At 32.0% G+C, this 27,283-nt stretch overlaps 1 protein-coding gene across 2 annotated transcripts in view; it reads right to left on the bottom strand.

The window, feature by feature from the left end:
- The window catches only part of LOC114331444 (WASH complex subunit 5), a 73,391-nt gene that overhangs the window by 10,197 nt on the left and 35,911 nt on the right, over nucleotides 1-27,283 (bottom strand). For both annotated transcript variants that reach the window (XM_050648892.1, XM_050648900.1), the window contains 5 exons: nucleotides 20,158-20,378; nucleotides 17,529-17,755; nucleotides 14,672-14,844; nucleotides 13,189-13,462; nucleotides 3,184-3,389 (listed from right to left, as the gene is read on the bottom strand). In XM_050648892.1, the coding sequence (XP_050504849.1) occupies nucleotides 3,184-3,389; nucleotides 13,189-13,462; nucleotides 14,672-14,844; nucleotides 17,529-17,755; nucleotides 20,158-20,378 (1,101 nt within the window). The remainder of the gene's footprint in view (nucleotides 1-3,183; nucleotides 3,390-13,188; nucleotides 13,463-14,671; nucleotides 14,845-17,528; nucleotides 17,756-20,157; nucleotides 20,379-27,283) is intronic.

Raw genomic sequence — 27,283 nt, 5'->3', positions numbered from 1 at the left:
AACATGCATACACTATCAGGTCCGACCCACGAATCACATTGTGCCTACGGCACAATGTGATCACGTATTCGTGTTCAGCAACCACAAAAACCTATAACTAATCCGTTTGCATCAATGTAGTACCAAAGACCCTCAAAACTCCAGGAGCCTCTTTCATTGACCTTGGAAACCAGGTGCTCCGGAAGTCGGTTCTGGTGGCATATTCGTGTTTAGCGACCTCAAAAAACCTCCCGTAATTCATTTGCATCAATTAAATGCCGAAAACCATCAAAACTCTAGAAGATGACGTCCCTTGCAGTGGCCCTGGACACCAGTCATCCGGAGGGCAATTCTGATGGCATATTCGTGTTTTGCGATCCCAAAAACCCATGAGTAATCTGTTTATATCAATTTAATGCGTAAAACCCTCGAAACTCTAGAAGATGACGTCCGTTGAAGGTCAAGATCAAAGTAAAGGTCACCTTTGGATAGCCAGGAAAAAATCCTAGACTACTAGTACTTTTCCTTGATCCAAACTTCTACATGTTACCAAATAACCAGTAACTCACGGAATTGGAATACCTCGTAAATCTTATAATTTTCCGAGTTTGGACCTTTATATCTTGAAAATCCTTCATACGATTGAGTTGTGCCTATGAGAACTTTTTATCGGGATGCTTCAAAGAGTATTTTCCCAAAGTATGAACGAAATCCACTGGGACCTATTTTCCATAAGGTTTGTGCGGGGTCCTTTATAAAAGTAAAAGATGGTTTCAGATTTCAAGAAAAGTTTCAGATTTAAATAACCATTTACGATTTTAATTTTTATTATAATGGTGAATTCTGCATCTGACAGTTTGTTCAAAAAATTTATATTTTTCTTTACACAACTTCCTTCGCCACCTGAATATAAATTCAAGTATAACCTGCCAAAGCGCGATATTTATACTATCATGAGATTAAAAACTCGACAAAGAAAATATGAGGCACATCTGCATAAATTATGAATAGTTAATTCATTAGTTTGCTTTTGTGATAATGCTTCGATTAGAGATTTGAAACATATTTTCTTTGAATGCAAAATTAACGAGAAATATATAGACCAATTATATTTCAATCTACGACAAACACGTGTATTTTCCAATTAGTATAGAGTAACTACTAAGTTGTCATGAAATGGGGATAATTAAATTATTGATAAACTATTTGAAAGAAACAAATATAGTCATTTAAATTAAACGGGTATAAATAAAATAAAACTAATAGATTAAGGTAAAAACAAATAAAAATATGTGGCTAACGGACCTGCATCCAAGCCATCTTTTGTTTTAAGATGAAACATGGGTGTTTCGTACTCTCGTGGTATGTACAGTGTCGCGGTCACTGAATAGTTTACACCTTTGCTTCATTTTTATATTGTAATCATTGTAATACTGTAAAATCGCAGAGTCGTACGGATTTATTAAATGTCAAATTGCGTGTCAAAAATTTCGCGCATATTGAAAAATAAAATAAAATAAAAAGCTCTTAAGGAGGGGGTATGGTTTGAAATCAACATATCAAGCACATTTTTGTGAATTTTTTTCGAAGCTATGGTACAATTATTTTATTTTTAAATTAAATAATCATATTAAGTACAATTCAAAGAATATTTAGAAAAAAATTCAATCCAAAATATTGAAAAATAAGCCATTGGTGACAAATTTTGACAGGCAGCTCACAAAAAAATGGATTTTGCGGTGGACATCAGAACTCGACACTCGATCATACGAAACAAAAAATTCAAAAAGATTTAATTAGCTTATGAGTTTCACGAGGTCCCAACGTCGAGTTTTTTTATTTTTAATGATTTTTGAATTTTTGGTATCACTCAGAAATCAAAAAAATGAAATTTTTGGTAAACATTTTGTGAAAATCAACATATTTATTATTGTTGAACAAAAGATAAGCAAAAAAAGAAAAATATCTCGACGTTGTTACCTCATGAAATGTCTAAAGAAAATATGTGCAAAATATCAGGTAGATCGGCCTAGTGGTTTTTCAGTTACAATGTCCACCGCATTTGAAAAAGCAGTTTTGAGCAAAATGCGTTTAAAGTTTTGACAACTGCATCTTCATCTTCTTATTTGTCTGCCAAATCGTAAAGTGATGCACATTGAAATATGTTTTTTGAATCGAGGAGTAATCTACAAAAGAGAAGGCGAACAGTTGTTTAACGTTTCTCACTACGCTCAAGCGTGCTGGCGCGAAGTCGCGGCAAAGCGAATCGAAGGTAGGGATATTCAGCACCCTGTATCTCTGGTAATTTTACTTCGATTATTTTGAAATTTTCAGAGTGTATTCTTGAAAGTATGCACTTTTATTTGAAATAATAAAAAAAATTAAATATTTCAAACCATACCCCCCCCCCCTTAAACACGCTCAAAATGCCTATAGGCATTTGAATGACGCATGACGCTCAGAACCAAGAGCAATTGTCAAACTCAATCATTTTAACTCAGTTTTATTCAAAAATACTTTTTCCTATAATTTCCAGTTTGTTAAACTTTGTAAAATATATTTTTTTTAATCAACCTATCCTGGGTCCGCTACTGGTAACGTCACCTTGACGTAAAAGTTGCGTTTAAACGAGGTAAAAATTCAATAAATTGGCCACTGGATATTAAAGTGTGTAAAATATTGAATGGGCACAGCTGTATCTCGTAGGCATTGAAATCAAATTGTAAAAAATGATAAAAAAGTGATGTTATGGTTCTTTTCATGAGGATTTTTCAGTGCGTCACAAATGATAGAAAAAAAAGGTAAGTCCGTGATAATATACATTTATAACATTTATTCTAACATGACATTTTAGTTAAATCTGACAGTTGTCAAATTTTATTTGCAATTGGGCATAAAAACAAATCAATTGTCTTTATTGCATTTATAAAATGGTATTTTCTTTGATTTGTATAGTCTTATAAATTGTACAGATTATATTCGTAGATATATTGTATAATTATTAAATAAATTTTTTTCTATTATAGCGCCATCTATCGACAACTAGAATAATCACCGAACTAGAATAATTACCAAAGTAATCACCGACGTGCCTTTTTTTCTGTCATATACAATTTAATGCGTTAGAAAGAAATCGAAAAACTGTGACGCACTGAAAAATGCTAATGAGAAAAAGCATACTAGAGGAATCTGTAAAAGTCTTACCTGCGTTTTGTGGTAAAAACAACTTGTGCAAATGTGATATTACGAATATGAACATCGTGACAGAATGATCCAGGTTGTTAGCTGACGTCGTATAGATTTTGTTGAACGGTTGATACAAACCAGCGTAATCGAAGTAAGTGGAGAGCGATTCGAGAAGATTTTCACTAGGATGGTGCCTATCGTTCTGTATATCCATGAGAAGAGCCCTAAAATAGTGCAATTATTTTAACACTTAATTTATTTAGTTTTTATTTTAATTTATTTACACTTATTTTTAATTTATTTATACTAAAATATTTACACTAAAACACAATTTATACAGGGTGATTGATTAGTGTGATAAAGCTCAGTAGATCCGCTATAGTAATAGATAGCAATAAAAGTTAATAATAAAAATTGTAACCAACTTTGAACTTCACATTAAAAAATTATTTACAATGTTACAGGGTGTTTTTTTTTCGATAACATAGTGACAGACCAAACTTATGTTTTTTTTAATGGAACACCCTGGAATTTAATTTTATATTTGAAATCTTCTTAACTTACCCATTACAAAAATATAAAGGTCTGACACAACTATACACAATTCATCTTCCCATTCCACACAACATAAATTAGCAGCCTACCATAGCATGATACATAGACTGACAGAAATTCCCATGTCAAAAAATAACTTCGAGATAGAACTGAACATCATTAAACAAATAGTAGTAAACAATGGCTACAACGAACAAACACTTAACAAAATTTTAAATCAAAAACTCCCTAAGAAAGCCCTAAAATTAGTCTATCCACCACCACAAAAAAAAAACCCAATACCTTCTGCTCTATTACATATACAGGCAAGATATCAACAAAAATAGCCAGATACATAAAAATGAAAGAAACAACACCAGCTTTCAGAACCAACAACAACTTAAGAAAATACATCAAGAACAATAAGAGCCGAAAGAGAAAACAACTACAGAGTGGTGTTTACAAACTAACTTGTGGTGACTGTTCGAAAACTTACATCGGTCAAACTGGCAGAACCTTTGACAAACGGATGGCAGAACACAAAAGGGCTTCCAACAATAGAAAAACAGACACTTCTACATACGCACTTCACGTACACGAACACAGTGAAAGCTGTTTCCGCTTACGATCAATCCGCGCGGACCCGCTTGTATGCGTTTTCAAAGTGAATGCACGTTTTTAAATGTATACGTACATAGTTAAAGCATGTTGGCGCGGGCAAACCGCTTTAACCAGCTTTCTCGCTTTTACTCGAATGAGAATTTATTTCATTTTCGTTTTTTTTTTTGTATTCTAATGATTTTAGTGATTGTACAATTAGTCCAGGGCGCATCTGTTTTGGGATGGACGTTGAGAGGTGACCCAAATTTTTTTGCAGAAGTTGCTTGAAAATAACTCAAGTAATAATATTTGAGTTATCCTCCAACTCAAAATGTTCCGGAACATTGTTTAAATAATCAAAATGTCAAAATATGAAGGAAAAATTCTATTTTTCTATTGGTTTTTTGATTATAACTTTAAAACTATTCATTTCTAAGAAAAGTTGTACTAACATAAAAGTTGCGTAATTAAATTTCCTACAATATAGAATTGGTTAAAAATTTAAAAAATAGTCACCCTTGTTGCAAAATAGCAATAATTGCGAAAAAAAACATACAAAAACAAGTATTCGCATTTTACGTTTTTAAACCATTTATGCTACACTTAGGACCTTCATATTTTAACCAGAAACTTTATGATGTAGTAAAACAACACTGTAAATTTCATTAAAATCGGTTTAATAGATTTTGCAATCCAGCTTTCGCAAAAAAAGTCATTTTTTTTAAATGTTGCAGGGCTGAAAATAAAGCAGATAGCAAGTTGAATTTTTTTTTTGCTTATAGAAGTGTACTTTACCTTTCATTTGCAATTCGCAAACTTAAAATCGATTGATTATCACGGCGTCAGGAATTTTTTTAAATAAACATTAATTTTTGGTGCTACGCGCAGGACAGCGGTGTTCGATTCACACAAGTTGATTCCCATCAAAATTTCTTTCAATCTTTATCTAATATATTATTTTCTTACTCTATATTTTGTTGTATTTTAATTCCACAAAAATCAAACTAATTTTATCATTGTTTGTGAAACATTGTTTAAACAATTGCATATGTTTAAAAATAATAAACTTTTATTTTCTTAGTTAAAATATATGAACAAAGCAAGTTTTTGCTAAAAAAGATTTTATTTCAAAGGATAGAGTATGTGTTTTTATTTTGCAATAAACAAATTTATTTATTGATATCGAAATGTAATAAAAATTAAAATGTATCAATCATTATCAAAGGTCATTGGAATGCCCAATCAGAGCAAACTATCCGCTGTCCTGCGCGTAGCACCAATAATTAATGTTTATTTAAAAAAATTCCTGGCGCCGTGGTAGTTAATCAATTTTAGTTTTGCAAATTGCAAATGAAAGGTACAGTACATTTCTATAAGCAAAAAAAATCAACTGGCTATCTGCTTTATTTTCAGTCCTGTAACATTTTGAAAAAATGAGTTTTTTTGCGAAAGCTGGATTGCAAAATTTATTTTGCAAAATCTATTAAACTGATCTTAATGAAATTTACAGTATTGTTTAACTGTATCATAAAGTTTTTCTGGGTGAAATATGAAGGTCCTAAGTGTAGCAAAAATGGTTGAAAAACGTAAAATGCGAATACTTGTTTTTGTATGTTTTTTTCGCAATTATTGCTATTTTGCAACAAGGGTGACTATTCTTTAAATTTTTAACTAATTCTATATTATAGGAAATTTAATTACGCAACTTTTATGTCAGTACAACTTTTCTCGAAAATGAATACTTTTAAAGTTATAATCAAAAAACGAAGAAAAAAATCGAATTTTTCCTTCATTTTTTGACATTTTGATTATTTAAACAATGTTCCGGACCTTTTTGAGAGGGAGGATAACTCAAATATTATTACTTGAGTTATTTTCAAGCAATTTCTGCAAAAAAATTTGAGTCACCTCTCAACGTCCAAATGTACTAATATTTTTACAAAATAATTGATGGATTCGACCGTTACTTGATGGAAGTTCATTTTAATGTTGTTCTGAAGCTATTTTCTTGTGGCATTTTTACAATTTTAACTATTTAGAATGGGAAATAGGCCACAATATTATTAAAAAATGATTTTTATTAACGTTTCGACGCCCAAATCGGGTGCCGTTGTCAAAATAGTTGAGTTGGGGTTGATTTCATGTAATCGAATGAACTATCTTTCAGTAAAGTCGTCCCAGGAACGCAACTCATAAATATTGGCAATATCATTTTAAAGTCTTCTACTTTAAAATGTATCATATGTATCTGAATTGCCGATATAAATGAGTCAAATTAAATAAATTATTAGAAGAATTTTTTTACTAAGCAACAACATTTTTGTTTATATTAATAGTATTTTGTATTTTGACAACGGCACCCGATTTGGGCGTCGAAACGTTAATAAAAATCATTTTTTAATAATATTGTGGCTTATTTCCCATTCTAAATAGTTGAAGTTCATTTTATCTAACAATAAAACACTGAAAACGTTTGTTTTCTATACTTCCACAAAATTTATTATAACTAAGTGACTACAGCTGTTTCGGCGAAGTGCCTTTCTCAAGTGATATAGTTTACGATGTGTTTGCCTTTTTAAGTCTTCAACTGAAGAGGTTGAGGAGTGGGGAGCTGTTTGTCTCGAGTTGGTCATTCAGAATTACATCTGTATTTTTCAGTTTATTAATTTCCATAGATTCTAAAAAAGATAGCTTAAGGCCTTTATTTTGAATATGTAGAATTTGAAACTCTTCATTGAAAGAATGATTATGATCTAGAAGGTGAAGTGCGTATGTAGAACTGTCTGTTTTTCTATTGTTGAATGCCCTTTTGTGTTCTGCTATCCGTTTGTCAAAAGTTCTGCCAGTTTGACCGATGTACGTTTTCGGACAGTCACCACAAGTTAGTTTGTACACACCACTCTGTAGTTGCTTTCTATTTCGGCTTGTATTGTTCTTAATATATTTGCTTAAGTTGTTGCTAGTTCTGAAAGCTGGTGTTATTCCTTTCTTTTTTATGTATCTGGCTATCTTTGTTGTTATCTTGCCAGTATATGTGAGAGAGCAGAAGGTACTGGGTTCTTTCTGTGGTGGTGGATACACTAATTTCAGGGCTTTCTTATGGAGTTTTTGGTTTAAAATTTTGTTAACTGTTTGTTCGTTATAGCCGTTGTTTACTGCTATTTGTTTAATGATGTTTAGTTCTATCTCGAAGTTATTTTTTGTCATGGGAATTTCTGTCAGTCTATGTATCATGCTATGGTAGGCTGCTAATTTGTGTTGTGTAGGATGGGATGATGAATTGTGTATAGTTGTGTCAGTATGGGTAGGTTTATGATATACGGAGAACTCATGTTTGTTGTGTAGTCTGGAAATCGTTACATCTAGAAAGTTTATGGAGTTATTCTGTTCTGTTTCTATTGTAAACTCAATATTATTATGAAGTGAATTAATATATGATAGAAATTGGTCAAGTTGTCTGTTAGTTCCTGTAAAGCATACTAGTATATCATCCACGTATCTCCACCAATATAAGAACTGTTTAAATACGGGATGTTTAGAAATTGTTGTTTCAAGTTGGTTCATAAATATATCTGATAGCAATGGGCTTAGAGGATTACCCATAATAAGTCCTGCACTGTTGTTTGTGTATATTTGATTATTGAATTCAAAATAGTCTTGATTTATGCAAATTTCAAGAAGGTGTAAAATTTCAGATGCAATGATCGGATTTGTACTATTATGGTCTAAAAGATTTTTAACTAAAACAAAAGTTTCTGTAGGAGGAACACTAGGAAAAAGATTTTTTACGTCAAATGAAATTAGTCTGGAGTTGTTGGGCAATTGAAAATGTTGTATTTTATTAACTAGTTCTACTGTATTTTTTACGGTGAATTTAGGTGAAAATTTAGTGTATTCTGTAATAATATCTGACAGTTTTTTGAAAGTTTATATGACGGAGCTGTATAAAAAGAAACTACAGGTCTTATTGGGTGGTCAGGTTTGTGTAGTTTAATAAAAGAGTATAATTTAGGAGGTTGTGGGTTCATAATATTAAGGTATTTCTGTTCTGTTGGATTTAGTATTGATTTTGAATTTTCAATGGCTAGTTTAATTTGTTTTCGGTATTTTTCTGTGGGGTCTTTGTTTAGTTTTATACTGTTTTGGTTAGTTAAAAATTCTATTGTTTTGTTATTATAGTCTCGTTTGTCGATAGCAATAGTAGTGTTACCTTTGTCTGCTTTTGTAAATATTATGTCATGTTTTATTGATTTATTTTTAATTGAAACGGCTATTTGGTTTTCTTTGAAACAGGAATTATTAGTTTCACTACATACATCAGTAATAGATTTTGAAATGATGCTTTTTTCTATGTTTTTGGCAGTTTTGTTTAACGCTACACCTAGATATTCTAAATTTTTTCTTTCTGTGGTGGTGGATACACTAATTTCAGGGCTTTCTTATGGAGTTTTTGGTTTAAAATTTTGTTAACTGTTTGTTCGTTATAGCCGTTGTTTACTGCTATTTGTTTAATGATGTTTAGTTCTATCTCGAAGTTATTTTTTGTCATGGGAATTTCTGTCAGTCTATGTATCATGCTATGGTAGGCTGCTAATTTGTGTTGTGTAGGATGGGATGATGAATTGTGTATAGTTGTGTCAGTATGGGTAGGTTTATGATATACGGAGAACTCATGTTTGTTGTGTAGTCTGGAAATCGTTACATCTAGAAAGTTTATGGAGTTATTCTGTTCTGTTTCTATTGTAAACTCAATATTATTATGAAGTGAATTAATATATGATAGAAATTGGTCAAGTTGTCTGTTAGTTCCTGTAAAGCATATAGTTCCTGTAAAGTTCCTATATTGGTGGAGATACGTGGATGATATACTAGTATGCTTTACAGGAACTAACAGACAACTTGACCAATTTCTATCATATATTAATTCACTTCATAATAATATTGAGTTTACAATAGAAACAGAACAGAATAACTCCATAAACTTTCTAGATGTAACGATTTCCAGACTACACAACAAACATGAGTTCTCCGTATATCATAAACCTACCCATACTGACACAACTATACACAATTCATCATCCCATCCTACACAACACAAATTAGCAGCCTACCATAGCATGATACATAGACTGACAGAAATTCCCATGACAAAAAATAACTTCGAGATAGAACTAAACATCATTAAACAAATAGCAGTAAACAACGGCTATAACGAACAAACAGTTAACAAAATTTTAAACCAAAAACTCCATAAGAAAGCCCTGAAATTAGTGTATCCACCACCACAGAAAGAACCCAGTACCTTCTGCTCTCTCACATATACTGGCAAGATAACAACAAAGATAGCCAGATACATAAAAAAGAAAGGAATAACACCAGCTTTCAGAACTAGCAACAACTTAAGCAAATATATTAAGAACAATACAAGCCGAAATAGAAAGCAACTACAGAGTGGTGTGTACAAACTAACTTGTGGTGACTGTCCGAAAACGTACATCGGTCAAACTGGCAGAACTTTTGACAAACGGATAGCAGAACACAAAAGGGCATTCAACAATAGAAAAACAGACAGTTCTACATACGCACTTCACCTTCTAGATCATAATCATTCTTTCAATGAAGAGTTTCAAATTCTACATATTCAAAATAAAGGCCTTAAGCTATCTTTTTTAGAATCTATGGAAATTAATAAACTGAAAAATACAGATGTAATTCTGAATGACCAACTCGAGACAAACAGCTCCCCACTCCTCAACCTCTTCAGTTGAAGACTTAAAAAGGCAAACACATCGTAAACTATATCACTTGAGAAAGGCACTTCGCCGAAACAGCTGTAGTCACTTAGTTATAATAAATTTTGTGGAAGTATAGAAAACAAACGTTTTCAGTGTTTTATTGTTAGATAAAATGAACTTCCATCAAGTAACGGTCGAATCCATCAATTATTTACAGGAAGCCAATACAGGGCTATTGACCATATTGTTTTCAAGATTGCTTTTAAAGCGTAGAGTAACAACACAAAATATCTGGTTTCTAAACATGTGCGTGAAAAACAACGTGTTCCCGAAATACATAAAGTTAAAAACCAACAACCGCAGTGCCGCTGCCATAGCAGGTATCCACCAGGGTCAAACCAGATGGCTGAAACGGGATAGGAGCACCCAGTACAGAAAACGAGATATTATAGCTGTTTATCTTAAGGTATGTCATTCAGAATTACATTATAGATTAGATAATATAGAATTTGATATCCTAGATTCTAAAGTAAGAACTGAAGTAGATAATATAATAGACAAAAAATTTAATACACAATGTAAAAAACTAAATAATCTAATTTGCAATAGTAAAAAACTCAATACTCATACAACAAATTTTTCAAATCATAGTTTTTTCAATAGATTTATAAACTTAACAGATACTAAATTCAACAATAGTGAGATAGAACTTTTAGAGAAAGGATTCAAACATAACTTGCCTCAACATAATAATCAAAAAAATTTAGAATATCTAGGTGTAGAATGTGAAGTAGCGTTAAACAAAACTGCCAAAAACATAGAAAAAAGCATCATTTCAAAATCTATTACTGATGTATGTAGTGAAACTAATAATTCCTGTTTCAAAGAAAACCAAATAGCCGTTTCAATTAAAAATAAATCAATAAAACATGACATAATATTTACAAAAGCAGACAAAGGTAACACTACTATTGCTATCGACAAACGAGACTATAATAACAAAACAATAGAATTTTTAACTAACCAAAACAGTATAAAACTAAACAAAGACCCCACAGAAAAATACCGAAAACAAATTAAACTAGCCATTGAAAATTCAAAATCAATACTAAATCCAACAGAACAGAAATACCTTAATATTATGAACCCACAACCTCCTAAATTATACTCTTTTATTAAACTACACAAACCTGACCACCCAATAAGACCTGTAGTTTCTTTTTATACAGCTCCGTCATATAAACTTTCAAAAAAACTGTCAGATATTATTACAGAATACACTAAATTTTCACCTAAATTCACCGTAAAAAATACAGTAGAACTAGTTAATAAAATACAACATTTTCAATTGCCCAACAACTCCAGACTAATTTCATTTGACGTAAAAAATCTTTTTCCTAGTGTTCCTCCTACAGAAACTTTTGTTTTAGTTAAAAATCTTTTAGACCATAATAGTACAAATCCGATCATTGCATCTGAAATTTTACACCTTCTTGAAATTTGCATAAATCAAGACTATTTTGAATTCAATAATCAAATATACACAAACAACAGTGCAGGACTTATTATGGGTAATCCTCTAAGCCCATTGCTATCAGATATATTTATGAACCAACTTGAAACAACAATTTCTAAACATCCCGTATTTAAACAGTTCTTATATTGGTGGAGATACGTGGATGATATACTAGTATGCTTTACAGGAACTAACAGACAACTTGACCAATTTCTATCATATATTAATTCACTTCATAATAATATTGAGTTTACAATAGAAACAGAACAGAATAACTCCATAAACTTTCTAGATGTAACGATTTCCAGACTACACAACAAACATGAGTTCTCCGTATATCATAAACCTACCCATACTGACACAACTATACACAATTCATCATCCCATCCTACACAACACAAATTAGCAGCCTACCATAGCATGATACATAGACTGACAGAAATTCCCATGACAAAAAATAACTTCGAGATAGAACTAAACATCATTAAACAAATAGCAGTAAACAACGGCTATAACGAACAAACAGTTAACAAAATTTTAAACCAAAAACTCCATAAGAAAGCCCTGAAATTAGTGTATCGACCACCACAGAAAGAACCCAGTACCTTCTGCTCTCTCACATATACTGGCAAGATAACAACAAAGATAGCCAGATACATAAAAAAGAAAGGAATAACACCAGCTTTCAGAACTAGCAACAACTTAAGCAAATATATTAAGAACAATAAAAGCCGAAATAGAAAGCAACTACAGAGTGGTGTGTACAAACTAACTTGTGGTGACTGTACGAAAACGTACATCGGTCAAACTGGCAGAACTTTTGACAAACGGATAGCAGAACACAAAAGGGCATTCAACAATAGAAAAACAGACAGTTCTACATACGCACTTCACCTTCTAGATCATAATCATTCTTTCAATGAAGAGTTTCAAATTCTACATATTCAAAATAAAGGCCTTAAGCTATCTTTTTTAGAATCTATGGAAATTAATAAACTGAAAAATACAGATGTAATTCTGAATGACCAACTCGAGACAAACAGCTCCCCACTCCTCAACCTCTTCAGTTGAAGACTTAAAAAGGCAAACACATCGTAAACTATATCACTTGAGAAAGGCACTTCGCCGAAACAGCTGTAGTCACTTAGTTATAATAAATTTTGTGGAAGTATAGAAAACAAACGTTTTCAGTGTTTTAATATTTTTACAGATGCGCCCTGGTCTAAATGAATAAGGAGGCATTGATTGCTGCCGTTTTTGAACGACCCCTATTTGGGACAGGAGAAATATCGATAGTTTACTTTCTTTCATTATCTTCTTTTAATTTTTGAACTAGATGATGATATTCTCCATAAATTAATCTTTCTCGATTAATAGGATGTACACCAACTCTCTTTCTTTTCAGTTTAGTCAAAACAGAATCAAAAGCAATTATATTGTCATCAGAATACGAAATTTTGCTATAAGTTGTAGACGCAACTAACAAATTTGAACGATTTTTCTCGCTTTTACCCGTATTCACTGTGTTACCATTCACGCGCACGATAACCACGCAGATTCGCGCGGTTTGCCCCTAAGCGGAAACCTGCTTCCACTATGTTTGTACCCTTAACTTTCTACAAACTAAATAATACTTACTTATCCAACGATCGCAATGAAAATTCCAAGTTTTTGGCGTTGAATTTACACGAAGTGTTCAAATAGAAAGCTATGAGGTTTCTGAGCAATTGTAACTGGCCGACCAACAAAATGTTTTCTAGAAAATCACCCCAAATTTTAGTACAACGATTAACGTACGTTTGGTATATTTTCAAAGGATTGACAAATTCTTCTGACTGCTTCATTTCCTTTTGTATTGACGAAATTATGTTGGTCCAGGATGCAATTTTTACGTTTTTGTTTTCGAAATATCCTAAAATTTATAAAGATGTAAAGATTTCTAACAATTAAATTAAAAATGGATTTTCACAGATCAGAAATGTTAGTTTCTGTTATAGTTAATACATTTTGCCCACTTCGTCGAGCTTTAACTTTTTGTAGTTTATTACTATTTGTATGTAGGTTATACAAACTTAAGGCAAGATTAACATTTGTATTGCAATTTTAGATTTACAAAGTATTACATTTACATACACAAATATTAGGTTATAGTTTCTCCATTGCTTCTTTTATTATATTTCTCCAGTTTATCATTCCAGTTTTATTTATCCAATTTGTTAGTTGCATAGTATTCAAATCTTCCTTCACACTCTCCATCCACCTTTTGCGTTGTCTTCCTCTGTACTTTTGTTTAATAGATTTTCCATTTAGCACAGTGTTTGTCGTTTTTATTGATCTGTTTGGTCTGAAGTTTGGTACAGCGTGTACTGGGGTTTTCTTTAACACTCGTTTTCGTTAACATTGAAAAACTCTTTAAAGTATGTCATACATCTCTCCATTATTGAAGTTATACTTCTTTAGGCGCGATTGAGAGTAAAATTTCATAATTCTGCGCGCATGCGCACACAGACAGTATGCCGTTTAGTTGCTGAATCTTTCAAGTTATGTATAAATATATCAGTGCAAGAAAAGGTGTGAAAAGAATATATTAGTGTTTTTAGTAAATGTATTATTTATTATAATTTTTGTGTCTTTGGATTTGTCTTCCTCGGGAATAAGATATTTTATAATAATAGTAAGTATATTTAAAGTATTTTTGTATTAAATTTGTCAGTATGTATGAGAAATCTTGTAACCTGTCAAAGCAAAAGGGATATAGCGTGTGATCGGAGATCAAGAGGTCCCGGGTTCAAATCCCGGACGATTCATATTTTTTTTTTATATTTTTGGTATCGTTTTAATAAAAATTTTAAAAAAATGGTAGGTAAAGAAAGTTAGTTTAATTTTTAAATAAAATACAAATAACCTGTTGAGTATATTAATTTCGTTGAAATCATAATAGAAGTATAACTTCTTACGTGCGTACAAAGTACACACACATTCTTTTTTTTTTCTCCACTAATTAGGTTTCCATCGTGATCTTTGGTAAACATGTTATTATTCTGGTATCCTATTCCAACATTTTGACTTCCTGCTAGAATAACTTAAGATAACGTAGGATATTAGAAAGGCCTAGACTTACCTATAAGCTTTTGAAGTGCATTAACAATCATGAACGAAAATAGCCGATCCAAGCCGACTAATCCTGCTATCTCAATAGCCGAAGCGATGGAAGCGATAGTCTGTTTGTTTATAATTTGTTTATGAGTTTTGTTTTCATACCAAGTCACTGTAGTGTCCAAATACACTGATGATCTAAAAAAATATAAGAATATAGAATGATTCCATAGAATTCATGAGAGAAAATGAAGATACTTATGTAGTAGTTCAATTATTTTTTTTATTATCTGTCATATACAGTAAGCGCCAACCTACTAGCTACATAGGAACAATGAGCTATTACAGTCCTGGACCCTTCAGTCCTAGATCAGCTGTATTAAATACAGCTGATCTAGTTTTGACGTTTATAGTTGACATTTTGTTAAACTTGTAAAAGTTTTAAAATATTGTAATATTCTTGGTGTTTGAATGAAGTTATTTTAAAGCAGAATAATAATACTATTAATTAATGTATCTTTTGTATGGAAAAACAATAATTTTGAATAGTTTCTTGACAGTAACATGACAGGGATGAAAGTCACATCTGAGAACGGACCGGATTAGCCCATAAGCATAGCAATTAGGTGCATACACATGTGTCTACTACGGTGGCTCTTACTGTGTAATACATTTCATATAACTATTGTTATATGAAAAATGTTTTGGGCAAAAAAGTATTTTTGATGTTCTTTAAAACTGAAAGTCAGTCTGAAAGAATTAACGTTTTTTTTTTAATACAAGATAACATATTTCAACGCTTTGTATATGGACAATAATTCTGTTGAAAAAATTGAAAATTGGCTGGGAAGTTTGTACTTGATTTTGGAACCTCCTGATGCTAAAAACTAAGTACAGCCAGTCCCCTCTATCGATTTAGATGCATCTGTGTATACAGTGTTTCAATAAGGTAAACCGTCTCTAGGATAGGTAAAAAAACTGAAAAATAAAATTGGGGTTTTCCTAGTAAAAAATTTTTGTAACGCCATTGGTTTTCAAGGTACAGGGCAGCGAAGACAAAGAATGTACACATTTTTTATGATTTTGCCCAAAGACAGGCCTGGCTTAAGGGCCGGGCAAACCGGGCGCTTGCCCGGGGCGCCGCTAATGCCGGAGGCGCCCTTGCATTCGCGGCTCCTCTGCTTTGTCGACCACCAACAGCGGGCGATCCACTAAGTTGGTGATCCACAGCTCTGAACCAACAATGTGTGGTGCATTTTCCTTTTACTTATCTTGGACACTTTTACTTTGGAAATAATGGGGTTAATCAAATTACAATTTTTAATAATAACAACGATGGCTATACACCAAATACTAATAGTTTTAATGGCAAACCAATCGGTAGGTAACTTAAGTAAGCCGAAAAATTATAAATATCGCAAAGGACCTTCGGAACCTCTCGTTCTTCCGCTAGTCGTGAGTCAAGAAAGCAGCGCGACAGTCGGCAGATCAGCTGATCAGATTCCGCAGCCGCTATGGAACTGATAGCTTCTGTAAAGTCCTACTTTAAAGAAATAAGAAGTGACAAGGGGTTTGAAGAAATGCTTGTTGATGCCCGAGAAGTAGCAAAAAGCCTTGAAGTTGAACCATCCTTCCCTTCTGATTCTGAACAACAAGTTCGACCAAGGAGAGTCAAGCGCCAATTTGATTATGAGGTACGAGATGAAGCAGTTGTGGATCCAAAAAAAAACTTCAGAAGTAAATTTTACCTCTACATTTTGGACACAACAATCGCATCACTTCAAGAGAGATTTTCTTAGTTATCCACCCACAATGACACGTTTGGATTTCTTAACAAACTGAAAAGAGAAGACATCAATACTCTAATGACTAAATGTGCAGACCTGCAGATATCTCTAACTGATGGAGAGCACCGTGATGTTGAAGGACACCAGATGTATCAGGAACTCTTAGTGCTGAAAACAGTTCTACCCGACGACTGTGGAGATAAACCAAAGGACATTTTGAAATTTATTTCATCACATTCTTTAAGTGAGAACTTTCCAAACGTTTGTGTAGCTCTAAGAATTCTTCTTTCTCTTCCAGTAAGTGTTGCATCTGGAAAAAGAAGCTTTTCTAAACTTAAGTTAATTAAAAACTACTTAAGATCCACTATGTCCCAAGAACGGCTAGTAGGACTGGCACTTATGTCTATAGAATATGATGTATTACAACGACTTGATTTAAGCAACATCATTAAGGACTTTGCTGAAAAAAAGACTCGTAAAGTTGCCTTTGTAAACTAGACTTGCAATACTTAGAGAAGCCTAACAGACTAAATTACATCATTGACACCAGGCTATTGTTCATTGTTCTTTATATAATATTTTTAAATACAATGTAAATATACTTTACGTCCAAACTGTGTCCAAAGTCTTATGTTTCTTTAACTGACACTGTGCAAAATATACAACGGTTATGTAAAACAAAATGGCGTTGATTTACTATCCAATTACATTTATATGGTATTACACACTTTTTGTGAGTGTCAAATTGACACCGTCTGTGTGTCATATGCACATACGGTGTCAATATAACACACAGTTGGTGTCCAAATTACACACAGACGGTGTCAATATGACACACACAAAAGGTGTTAACATCCTGTGATATCATGCTGTGTTGATTTAACACGAACATTTTTACAGTGGGGCTGTCAAAGGTCTTAAAATGAGCAGTTACTCGAAAAGTGTTGCAAACTTAAAAACTAGCTGATTGTTGTTGTTTTTATAGGGGTTTTTACTAGGAGGGGGATCGACTCAAAGGATTCTTGCCCGGGTGAAAATTTCGTCTTGAGCCGGGCCTGCCCAATGAACCATAGAAAGGGATAACCTCTAACTTACCTAGGATCTGTCAGTCTTATGACTTCTCTCGCAAGTCGGCCGATGAAATTGACGCTCTGATCTATCGATGGAAAAATCGGTATCGGCACGTATCTATTCTGGTAAACGCTCTGCCAGGGATGAACCTTGAACCGTAAAAATCCATTACATTCTTGTTCTACGTTGTAATTGATAATTCGGGTAACTTCCTCTTGCCATATTTTTAAACCATTTACGTTTATGTAATCCTAAAACACAGAAAGAACATACAACTAAGGTGTTTATTAATTTGTGTACATATAGGTAACGTTTGGCAATCACATGAAAAATCTCAACAGTTCAAGACATTATGGAGAATTAACTAGTTTTGATGGAAAATAAGCCACAATTTTACTATAAACATGATTTTATTAACGTTTTGACGCCCAAATCGGGTGTCGTTGTCAAAATATAAAAAATATTAATGAATTAATAAAAATGTTGTTGCATAGTAAAAAAATTATTCTAATAATTTATTTAATTTGACTCATTTATATCGGCAATTCAGACATATATTATACATTTTAAAGTAGAAGACTTTAAAATGATATTGCCAATATTTATGAGTTGCGTTCCTGGGACGACTTTATTGAAAGATAGTTCATTCGATTACATGAAATCAACCCCAAAATCATAACATGTGATCTGTCTTTAAAAAGACAACCACATGCAATGGTGACAGTAAAATTCTCGCGCTGGAGATTCCATAGTAAATCACGAGGAAAAACCAGGAAAAAACTACGTGATACTATCCCGACATCGTAAGTATTAGGTCTTACTTTAGTTTACTCTCAAAACTAATACCAAATTCTGACTTTAATATGTACTCTGACCTAATACTTACGATGTCGGGATAGTATCACGAGGTTTTTTCCTGGTTTTCCCTCGTGATTTACTATGGAATCTCTAGCGCGAGAATTTTACTGTCACCATTGCATGTGGTTGTCTTTTTAAAGACAGATCACATGTTATGATTTTTTTGTGACGGATATTCTTGAGTTGGGGTTGATTTCATGTAATCGAATGAACTATCTTTCAATAAAGTCGTCCCGAACGCAACTGATAAATATTGGCAATATCATTTTAAAGTCTTCTAATTTAAAATGTATAATATATGTCTGAATTGCCGATATAAATGAGTCAGATTAAATAAATTATTAGAAGAATTTTTTTACTAAGCCACAACATTTTTGTTTAATTCATTAATATTTTTCGTATTTTGACAACGACACAAAATTTTGCGTCGAAACATTAATAATAGTTATTTATGATATAAGTGTTAAAGTACACGTTTAAAGCACGCATGTGAAAGTTTGCAGAATGAGCGAAGCGAATTCTACAATTCACATGAGTACCTTAAAAATGTACTTTTTAACACGTATATCATACAATATTTTTTCTACAAACGTCTTATATATCAACAATTATAATTTATTCATTCTCAATTACAGGACAATATCTACAAAAACTTTTACTTGAACTTAACTGACATTCCATTTTTATATTTTTCTTGACATTACATCAAAACTGCCTATACTGTCAATACGTAAATCATAACAACCATAGAATAACATCTTACTTTTATTGTTGTATATTCTAACAAATTTTAATAGTTTTTTTCTACAAACGTGTTAAAAATGCAATAATACAGTTTAAATTAAATTTTAAAAAACCTTTTAAACCACCTTTTTCAAATTACGCAAGTTGTACTATTAATATTAATGTTAATAAATGAAATATAAATATTTTGACGTTTCACAATTTGACAATTCACTTTTAACTGCAGTGCCTTAAAATTTTTAAAGCACTAGTGCCCTAAAGTAGCATTTTTAACGCTCCTATCGAGTGCTAAAAATTGCATTTTTAACACGGTTGTAGAAAAAATCATTTTTTAGTAAAATTGTGGCTTATTTCCCATCAAAACTAGTTAATTGCAAAAATGCCACAAGAAAATAGCTTCAGAACAACATTATGGAGAATATAAAGTAACATTAGAAAACAACCAGTTTTGACGTATCAAAAGGGAAGAGAAAATGTAATGAACCTACTAGAGCGAGAAAAGAAGTGTAACGAAAAAGTTATTGTCAGTAAAATTAAATGTCAGAAGAGAAATAAATATTGAAAAATTGTCAATCAAATCCTGAATTTAAGGCTAAAAAACACAAATCCAAGAAAAAATCGAAAACTCCATGTCTTAGAACTCCGGCATATAATGCCGATTAATAAAAACTTGTTCATAACTCATAACTGTAATATACATTTAACCCGGGAGCATTCGCGCTCACTTCTGTCACGTAAGCAGTCGCGAGTAAAGAAAAAATCTAACAATACGAATTTAAAACAAATTTCTATTTTATAATATTTTTATTTACTTGTTAAGTTAAAAATATATATTTCTAACAATTTTAAAGTTAATTGGTTCTCACCAAAGCCATAAATTCCACAAAAAAAAAATTTTAAAAAATGCCCACGCATTACTACAATCTTCCTTGATGCACTTACGAGTGGAAAGTTATGTTGCAAAATTTTTCATCAAGTTATCACGGAAAAGGATTAAATGTTAGATTTTTTCTAACGGCGCGACTGTTCCCGTGTTAAGTAAGTCTTTTACCTGGATATATTCGAAAGATCTTTTGTACCCATCCATGATTCTCACCAAATTCTTCAGTTTCTGATCAAGTTCTTCGTATTTCGCTTTTGGACTGAATATCAACACATCGTGCAAAGCCTTTGAAATATGCTGGACCAATTCCTTTCGTATTCCATCTTCTAGTAACTGCTTTGGATCCAAGCGTACGACACCCACTAGAGTACTTTTCATCATCCTCATACCTAAAAAATATATATAGGAATTCCATATCATACTGTAATTAAAAGTAGCGGGTAGGTACTTCTCTATGATCCCGATAGAGAGTAGACCTACTTCAGGGATTTAGCGTCCCTGCCTAGGCGAGCTCCTGGTTTTCCTCCACTTCCTATTTCGACAAAAACACGTCCAAACCACAGTATTATCCTAGCCAAACCTCAAATCCCTTTCCTAGATCCCATTCAACAGTCGCCAACTCGTCTTGCCAGCGTGGCAAGTTATGGCTAACACACCCTAAATGAGTTTTGAAACAACAGGATTTGGTCCCCAGGTGATTGCTCAATACCACACCTCTAAGGAGGTCAGCCTCATGAAATCTGGAGGAGGCAAACCCATTAAAACATCAAAATCAACATTTATATTACTAGTGCCAATGCCAAAACTCTCAAATTACGTGAAAGAATGGATGAACTGAAAGAAGAACTAACTAGGATCAAATGGGATGTCCTTGGTCTAAGTGAAACGTGACTACCAGGAGAACAAAGTACAATACCTGGACAATGTCTGGACATATCGCTGGTACCTATGATTAATGTGATTCCTAATTAGAGATTTAAATTCCTAATACATTTTCAGTGGAAATAATAACTCTTTGATAAGTGTTGACGATACAATTTTTTTTATATGCGTATCCGCGAAGATTATAACTCCCAAAATATTTATGACGAAACGATTTAGTTCTTAATAGATGCCGACGAAAACAATTATTCCCCTTTCTGTTCTCGCGAAAAAAATAATTCCTGGAAGATTTACAGCGAAGGAATAATTTTTCAATAAGTGACCACAAAAAGAATAATTTTGTTAATGTACCGGCGAATACTATAATTTTCAAAAGGTTGTGGGGAAAACAATTACTTCTCTACAGATATCGGCGAAAAAAATTATTGCCATTTACGTGCCCAAGAATATTATAAATTTAAAAATATTTGTGACGAAAAGAATTATTTTTATACCAGGAACAACAAAAAATAATTCTTTTTATCTGTACATCCACGAAGATCATAACTCCCAAAATATTTATATGACGAAAACATCTAGTTCTTAATAGATGACGACGAATATAGCTATTTGTATAACAAGGGAGGAAAGTGCTACTTTTCCTCCCGAGAATGAAGTTTACTGCCCGACGCGTAGCGGAGGGCAGTAATCATTCAAGGGAGGAAAAGGCACTTTACTCCCATGGTATACATATGGTTTTTCCACCTTCCTCAAATAACAAGTCATTTTTTCATTTTTACTTAATTTATTTATGTAACTAACCAACAAAATTTATTAGAACTAAAACTAACCAGTAGGTACAATATAACTGTCAACTGTCAAATATAAGTCAAATTATTAATGTAAACATTGATAAATCAGAATAACAATTTACTGTTTTTTACCATTCTGCAAAATACAGAGTGTTTTTAAATACACGTTAAAATGTATAGATACTTACGTAATAGCAAATAAATATTGTACAGGGCGCCAATAAGTTATATTTCATGAATGAAATACCATGACGTCACTTTTACTTTTCCTCCCTAGGGAGGAAAAGTACAACTTTGCTCCCTACAATCAGGTCCGGAAAAGTATACTTTCGGTAGAGGTAGGTGGAAATAATTATTTACGTTTCTGTCCTTGCGGAAAAAATAACTCCTCGAAGATTTACATTAAACAAAAATTATTTTCCAGTAGAGTAGTTACGAAAATAAAATTTGCCGTCGCTTATTTAGGATTATTCTTTTCGCCGCGCATTATAAGGATTCATAATCTTCGCAAACATAGAAATAGAAATGTTTTTTTTTGCTGTCATTCATCGAAGAGTAATTATTTTGGCCGAGAAATTTTTAGCAATATTAATTTTCGTGGAAACATAATCAGAAATAATTCTTTTTACAGGTAATTATTGTGAACTTTTTCTTATCACCGCACCGTATTAGAAGTTATGGTCTTCGAAAGTATAGAGCAGAAAAAATATTTTTCGCTCTTATTCATTCAGTATCATACTTTTCACCGCGCATTATTAGGAGTTATAATCTTCATGAATACAGAATTAGAAATAATTTTTTTCAATGTTATTGATCGAAGAATAATTATTTTTAATGAGAACTTTTATTATAATTTTCGTGGACCCACAAACAGAAATGATATTTTTTGCTGATACTCCTCAAAAAATAATTTTTTTCGCTAACACTTTATTAGGGATTATAATTTTCACGATCATATAATCGAAAATAATATTTTTCGCGGCGTTCATTGAAAGTTAGACTCTTAACGGCATTTTCGGAGTTATACTTTTCGCAGGCGGCGGTGATATGTTCTGCCAGTTCCATAAAGATTACACTACTAAAGAGTACAGTACTAAAATGAATGTTTCCTACAGCAGATTTTCTGGTTGTATTGTTTTAACATATAAGCACTTTATGTTAGTGAATTTAGTTTATGCAGCAGTTTCAGTTAACCAATCTAGATTTATCTAGATTTTTTTAAGTTATACTTCTTTAGGCGCGATTAGGAGTGAATTTTTATTATCCTGCGCGCATGCGCACACAGATACTATGGCGTTAGTTGCTAAATCTTTCAAGTTATGTATAAATATATCAGTGCAAAAAAAGTGTGAAAAGAATATATTAGTGTTTTTAGTAAATATATTTATTATAGTTTTTGTGTCTTTGGATTTGTCTTTCTCGGGAGTAAGATAAGTATTATTAAAACATTTATATTTATTATACTTCACTTCGTCTGTTTGTTACCGTGAATTGTCAATATGTCCGAGGCTATACAAACAGAGACGTCGTAGCGTTATTGGTATAGCATTCAGTTACAGATCGAGAGGTATTGGGTTCAAATCCGGACCATTCCTACTCTTTTTTTTATTTTTTGGAAACTGGTAAGTATTAAAATTAGTTTAATATTTAAATAAAATAAAAATAAACTGTTTAAAGTATACTAATTTATTTCGTTGAAATCGTATAATAGAAGTATAACTTCTTACGTGCGTACAAAGTACACACACATTCTTTTTTTTTATTAAACTTGCCACAAGAAACCAGTTTCAGAACCTTGTGTTCTATATTTATCTAGAAAAGGAATGTAAACAAATTTGAAAGCTTGAGCAATAAAAAATACTGTCTTCTAACAGCCCCTTGTGACCCTAACCCTAACTAATGACAGTAAAATTCAACCCTATTCTGTAACTTTTAACAAATCGGATAGAAATGACCAAGTCGAATCGTAATTACCCGAAATCGGAATGTTGGATATCTATCGCGTCGTTTTCGTGTTTGGGTTGGCATTCTGTAACTCACATCGTAACCAGTGTAAATCGAAAATGATAACTTCTATTTGACGCGCTCAGGAGGTGGTGACAACCCCGCACTGAAAAGTGAAATAAGTGTTCTGTGGCGTTAAGTTACTGAAAAGGCTAGTGCGGCGCGAATAATTCATCAAAAAAATAAGATTTGGTTGAAATTAACATCTCAGCAGAAAAACATCTGCTGAGCATTTAAATTACATAGTATACTTTATCTCTGAACATAAAATATTATTGCACGGTAAAAGTAAGTTTTCTCCCTAAGAAAAATTTTGGTTTTTCGTTTGAAAAACACTAGATACGTTCAAATCTACACGTTCTACCAGTAAATTAATTAGAGTAGCAATTCTTAAAATGTTTAATGATTTCTATTAACCCTGATGCTGTATAATTATTGGTAAATAAAATTAAACATACAGTTTTCTAAATAAATAACAACACATACTAAAATCTAACAATAAAACACTGAAAACATTGGTTTTCTATATTTCCACAAAATTTATTACAACTATGTGACTACAGCTGTTTCGGCAGAGTGCCTTTCTCAAGTGATTTAGATTACTATGGGTTTGCCTTTTTAAAGTCTTTAACTGAAGAGGTTGAGGAGTGGGGACAGTGTTGCCAATCGCATTTCTCTAAATTATCCGATGATCGCTCGAAAAATATCCGATTTGTCACGAAAAGGTACGCTAGGTCAAAAATTATTCTGTTATTAAAATCAATGTTGCCAATGTTATTCTTTTAGTCCCCTTAACAATCATCAAATAACAAAATCCGTTGTTCGTACGCCAATTAGTTGATTGTAATCAATTATCATTATGATAATTAACATAATTGATTGATTAATTAATTATTAATTATCAATTAACGTAACAATTATTAACATAATTGATTAATTAATCAATTAATCTCATAATTGCAATCAATTATGTTTTCAGCAACCCAATCAAAGTTGACATTGACAGTAATTAAATATTTGATAATGATCAGTTGATTCCATTTCTGATTAGCGTTCGAACAACCGGCCCTTTAATCTACTGGATTCTCTATTTCACAGTTTAAAAATTTTCGTTTATAGATGAAAATCTCATATCCGGGCTGATTATTACCTAATTCATGTATGTAAATACTATTTACTTACTATTATTATATTATTCGTATTTTGTATTATCGTAAGTGTTAAATTCTAAATAAATAAATAAATCTAAATATTTCATTATTTGGATCGTTATATTAATTTATTATAATTATTTAAGTAAAAAAAAACACTTTTCAATATTATTTTATTAAATCGTAATAACTACCTAAAACTAGGTATTACTGGAAAAATAAATAATAAATAAATCCATAAAAAATAAACTACAGCTACATTAATAGCATAGGCGCAAAATTTCTGGTCAATGCTTTTAAAATGCATTATTTTTTTCGAGTCCTGAGAAAGCTAATAAGTATTATTTAAAAATTTAAACGCAGAATGAAAGATTACATTATTACCGAGGGCCGAAAGTCCCTGAAGACTTCTATAATTTTTATTCTAATATGTTATAAGGGTAAAAGGAAAAGAGAATATTAAGTGTGATTTTTAATTTCAAATATCTCATTCAAAAGAAACATTTTGTTTATTCTAAGGGACTTTCAGCCCTTGGTAATAATGTAATCTTTCATTCTGCGTTCAAATTTTTTATTAGTTTATTAGTTTTCTCAGGATTCGAAAAAAATGAATACGTTTAAAGATTATTGGTCCGAAATTTTGCGCCTACGCTCTTTTAACAACTAAAGATTTATTACAACTAAAACAATAGAAATGTATTTGACAGTCTTGTAGTTATTAAGGTATCAAAGTTATTATCCATAATACCCGTGGTGCGTTCAACGTTAATGCCCGACTAAATAATTTTTATAGGCAAAAAATTTGAAGGAATTTTGAGTTAATTAGTAGATATCTAGATATTACTAGTTTCAAATAAGTAGATTTTTCTACAACCACTATTCCAAATGCATTTTTCTGTACAATTTTATGTTAACAAACTTAATATCTTCTCTCAGAATAACTGACAGTAGTGTGCAGAAAAGTGACGTTTCTGTGCCGGAAAGTTCTTTTCTGCATAGTACCATTACATTCCTCAAAAAAATCATAAATATAATTAAGTAAATATAACATGTTTTGATGAAATGGTTTTGTTTAAGATATTAGATTTGATAGAACTTTACAAAAAACAACTAGATTTAACTAGATCTCATGTCCGAGAAATCTGGAAACGTTTACTTAAAACATAAAATACTACATAAAATGAAAATAAAACTAAATCATGCGTGAATTAGCTTTCATAAGTTTAAAGACTAAAAACTAAAAACTCATAAATAACATCGGACGGCAGACGGTTTTTGAAATTTGAATTGGATTAGTATGCCTTAAGTGGATGCACTTGTGCATTTAAATTATAAACAAAAGAATCGGCGCATGTCCCTTTTGTCAAAAGATGAAAAGTATCGGATGTCACTAACATTCAACCAGTATAGGAGGCTATTTATAAAAATTTGGGTGGAACCAAACAAAATTAATGTGTTGTTGGTGTTGGGAATATATGGATGAGAAAGTTTTAGTCGATGGTAGATACACTGAAAAATATCCGCAAATATCCGATTTTTAATTAAAGATACGAAGAATATACGACAACTCTCAAAAAGGTACGCAAATCGGATAATTATCCGCCGATTGGCAACACTGAGTGGGGAGCTGTTTGTCTCGAGTTGGTCATTCAGAATTATATCTGTATTTTTCAATTTATTAATTTCCATAGATTCTAATAAAGATAGCTTAAGGACTTTATTCTGAATATGCAGAATTTGAAACTGTTCATTAAAAGAATGATTATGATCTAAAGGTGAAGTGCGTATGTAGAAGTGTCTGTTTTTTTATTGTTGAAAGCCCGTTTGTGTTCTGCTATCCGTTTGTCAAATGTTCTGCCAGTTTGACTGATGTAAGTTTTCGGACAGTCACCACAAGTTAGTTTGTAAACACCACTCTGTAGTTGTTTTCTCTTTCGGCTCTTATTGTTCTTAATATATTTGCTTAAGTTGTTGTTAGTTCTGAAAGCTGGTGTTATTCCTTTCTGTATCTGGCTATTTTAGTTGTTATCTTACCAGTATATGTGATAGAGCAGAAGGTACTGGGTTCTTTCTGTGGTGGTGGATAGACTAATTTCAGGGCTTTCTTATGGATTTTTTGGTTTAAAATTGTATTGTTTGTTCGTTATAGCCATTGTTTACTGATATTTGTTTAATGATGTTCAGTTCTATTTCGAAGTTATTTTTTGACATGGGAATTTCTGTCAGTCTATGTATCATGCTATGGTAGGCTGCTAATTTGTGTTGTGTAGGATGAGATGAAGAATTGTGTATAGTTGTGTCAGTATGGGTAGGTTTATGATATACGGAGAACTCATGTTTGTTGTGTAGTCTGGTAGTTGTTACATCTAGAAAGTTTATGGACTTATTCTGTTCTGTTTCTATTGTAAACTCAATATTACTATGAAGTGAATTAATGTATGATAGAAATTGGTCTAGTTGCCTGTT

This window comes from Diabrotica virgifera, chromosome 1 (genome assembly GCF_917563875.1).
Source record: "Diabrotica virgifera virgifera chromosome 1, PGI_DIABVI_V3a".
NCBI lineage: Eukaryota > Metazoa > Arthropoda > Insecta > Coleoptera > Chrysomelidae > Diabrotica > Diabrotica virgifera.
This window is presented reverse-complemented; position numbering and strand designations above follow the sequence as displayed.